At 36.5% G+C, this 3821-nt stretch overlaps 1 protein-coding gene across 5 annotated transcripts in view; it reads right to left on the reverse strand.

The window, feature by feature from the left end:
• The window catches only part of RANBP17 (RAN binding protein 17), a 329638-nt gene that overhangs the window by 86820 nt on the left and 238997 nt on the right, over positions 1–3821 (reverse strand). For all 5 annotated transcript variants that reach the window (XM_027841755.1, XM_027841754.1, XM_027841758.1 and 2 more), the window contains one exon: positions 1392–1495. In XM_027841755.1, the coding sequence (XP_027697556.1) occupies positions 1392–1495 (104 nt within the window). The remainder of the gene's footprint in view (positions 1–1391; positions 1496–3821) is intronic.

Here is a 3821-nt window from a genome sequence, read left to right on the forward strand (position 1 = left end):
TAAAAATGACTGAAGGAAGATGGTTTCTATCAAACTAGACAGGGTTACATCAAAACAAGCTCTGAATGTAATGAAATCTTCAAATGAGACAAATGCAATCCTAAGAAAGCAAGTTCTCTTCAACCTTCCCACTTAGTTTTGAGAAGCTTCACTGGGTGCTCCCTAGTGTACAGGATGGTGCCCAGCACGTTGTAGGTGCTTAATGTTTATCAAGAAAGAACATCAAAAGCAACTTTAAAGTGACATTTAAAGCAGATCTCTTCAGTCTTCAAAAATTATTTGGAAAAATATCATTAAAGTAAACTGCAGCTAAAGTACTAAATGAAAACTTAGCGGACTTGGTACAATTGCTAAGAATGAGATTAATGGTTAGACATAAATTTCAAAAGATTTCAAACAGATGCAATAATTTTATTAATTCTTCTGTGGCAGAAGCACCCTAAAGATAACTGTCAATGGCTCAGTAACTTCTATTGTCCGTTTACAGCTAATTTTGTGGTGAAGTGGTGAGGGGGAATGAAACAGTATGAAATTATTGGTAATATTTCTGATGTTTCAAAATAGTAATAAAATGTGACTCCATCTTCATCTACAAAGGTGCCCACATTCTCTCGATTGCATTTATTAGCCATTTTTAAATAACCGTCAGAGGCAATCTATTTAATGTAGCTCTGATACATTATCATTTCCAAGGATGTGATTTCTATTAGAAACTCTTCCCTCTCTTAAAATATGCTCCTGTTTTGATACAAACAGCTTGCTACACTTAAGGATTTTACTAATAAAACATAATGTTGTCTTAGATAGTATGACTGTTGCCACAGCTGAACTGACTTGTCAAATCAATCCTAATATGGCTCCCACAGGCACATAAAAACCTTATTTAGCTATCAGTTATCCTAATCACTTTGTTCAGTTTAAGAATGCAATACTTCAAGACCAGCTCCTATTTATACATATATGCCTAGCCATTTAATAAAGTCTTGATTTATATAAATTCTTGTTAAAAAAACTTTAGGGATGACGTATTTTAGCAAGTATATTATTTTGTGTTCCTCCAAATAAATATACTAACATAAAATGAGGAGGGGGGCTTGAGCACTAGAGGGAAATGGCCCAAAGAAATAATCTAGTAAAAAAAAAAAAGCCAAATGCCACAAGAGGGAAATTTGAGCCATCTGATCATAAACTGACTGAAACCATTATCTGGCCTCAATCAAAGTTGCTTTCATGTGAAATGTCATGATATGCATTTATATGAAAAATATCACTCACTAGTATGTGCAATTGTCACAATAGGAACAGCTTGGCACAAAATGAACTCATGTATGCAAAAACCACCTTCTGGATCAAAATCTAATGTATTTTCACATTTGCCAAAACAAACTCACCTTTGTTTCTTCCTGTTTAAAGTTGTTGTTGAACATCTGAGCTACTGTTTCAAATGAAACTGTGAGAGGAAGCATGAAATTCTCGAATTCATCCTCATCTTCACCTAACAGAGAAACAAAAGGGTCACGGTAGTTTGAGAAGCATGTTGTGTGCATCAGCCCAGGCAGCGAGTGCACTGTCCACCCAGAGGAATCTGTCCAAGAATAACGCAAAGGGTCATCAGGCATTCACAAACAGGCCAAGCTTGCACGCCTTACTTATTATGTCTGCCTCAATTTATAGTTTGATGTTTTCCTTTTTCTTTTGGACTAAATGAAATAGTAAAACTACTTAGTAGCAGGTTTTTTTTTTTCTGACTCAGTATTGGCTCAGACAGACTCCTGCCTCAGGCAGTGGAGACCCTGAAGCCTTTCAGAGGCCCCAAGGGAAGATACTTCCAAAGCCTGTGGGACAAGGATCTATCCTCTTCTCAAAATAACCAAGAGTGACTTTTCTTTAGGTGCCAAGCCCCTGAAGGGTTCTCAGACCCAGGTGCCCAGACTGTTGGACAAGTTAGCATTCTCTTTTATTTGTGTTTCTTTTAATTATTTAAAAAAAAAAACGGGCAAGAAAGCTTTTCTTTATCAAATAGAACACGGCCCTGGATGGGCTCAGATTTTAAAAGAATTCACCACAATTACATGGGAGAGTTGACCTAGGGTTTTTTTTTTTTTTTTTACATAAGGGAAGAAAGAAATGCCTGAAGCTCAACTCTAAGAGTAAGCAAGCGATCTGGTGACATTTTCAATTCATTTTTATTTTAAAGGTGAATACAAAAGTGTCTGTGGATCTAACAAAGCAGCAGTGGTAATAATTACCATACACATAAAAATATTTTGTACAATATCATTTAAAACACCTTGATATACATCATGGCCTCATCTGAACTTTTCAAGGATCCTTTGATTTTAGGTAGGTGAAATATTATTGTCCCTAATTTAAGAAAGGCTAAGTGACTTGCCCAAAGTCACATGATAATTGGTGACTACAACGGGATTTCATGATTCCTAGTTTCCAAGTTTCATGATTCCTAGCCAAGTGTTCTTTCTATTTTATCATACTCTTAGCTTCTTTTTCTAACCTAATTTCACACAACCTGTAGCAGAAAGTTGCTGAGGGGCTCAAAGGAAAAGGGGCTTATATTTTTATCAACTTGTAGAGGAATGAGACTAATACTTTTCCTATTATGCAATTCTGTCCTGGCTTTATGATAGCTCCATGTGCTTTGCTGGATAGAGGACAAGGTGAAGGACTGGAATTTGGTTTCTGGTCCTGGATCTCCTGCTAGATAGTAGTGTGAATAAGGGCAAGTCATTTGTAGACTCGCAGACTTTTAGAGAGGGAGACCTTAGAGCAGAGGAGTTTATGCTTTTTGTGTCCTGGACCCCACCTTCAGTAGTCTGGTGAGGCCTATGGACAGCTTCTTAGAATAATGTTTTTAAATGCATAAAGTAAAATACATGATATTACAAATGAAATAAATTGTTCTGAAATACAGTTATCAAAATATTTTTTAAAAAAGTTTAAAGACCCCAGGAAAAGAGTCCCTGCCTCAGAGGCTTTCTGGCCCACGCCTTCTTCTCTCTGTCTCTCTCTCTCTCTCTCTGTCTCTCTCTCTCTCTCTCTTTCTCTCCCTCCCTCTTTCTCCCCCACCCCTCACTCTCCTTTCCTCCTTAGTTCCCTCTTCTCCCCAGTCTCTAAGTCCTACTAGATGTGCCATCTGTTAACTAATGATAACATACAATGCAATTTTAGTCAGATTTATAGTTGTCATAACAGTGATTGAAATGGACTAATGGATTAATATGCACTCAAACGTTCTCTAAATTATAGAACAAGTATAATTTAAAAAGCCACAAATATGCCATTGAAATCATACGCTTCTTTGATGAAATACTTTCCAAAAATGGTTTTATTATTCCTTTTCATAATCTTGAAAAGTGAAAAATAAAATGTCTTTCTTTAGGAAACCTACAGAACATAAACTAAAACCATGTGGTTTGAGTAGGGGCCTCATTAGTAACTCACTGTACAGGTGTCTTAAAAAAAGGATACCTAAATATTCAGTAAGAGTTCCATGTTTACAGAAACAAGAAAATACTAGTTTATCACTACATTCACTAAAGGAAAGCTAAGAATTTCACTATGAAGAAATTAGGGGGTCAGAAGATGCCTTCCTCTGAAAAGTGTTATAAGAAATGGCATGATAGAAGACACAAAGAAACAACTATTTCTGTATGCTGGTATGAACCACTTAGGATACATACTCTTCACTCCTTTGTATATCCAATCAACAAGTACTGTGTCTACAATATACAAGGCACTATGCTAGGTGCACTGAGGACACACACACACACACACACACACACACACACACACACACACACACA

This window comes from Vombatus ursinus, unplaced genomic scaffold (genome assembly GCF_900497805.2).
Source record: "Vombatus ursinus unplaced genomic scaffold, bare-nosed wombat genome assembly UNPS02014863.1, whole genome shotgun sequence".
Classification (NCBI taxonomy): Eukaryota; Metazoa; Chordata; class Mammalia; order Diprotodontia; family Vombatidae; genus Vombatus; species Vombatus ursinus.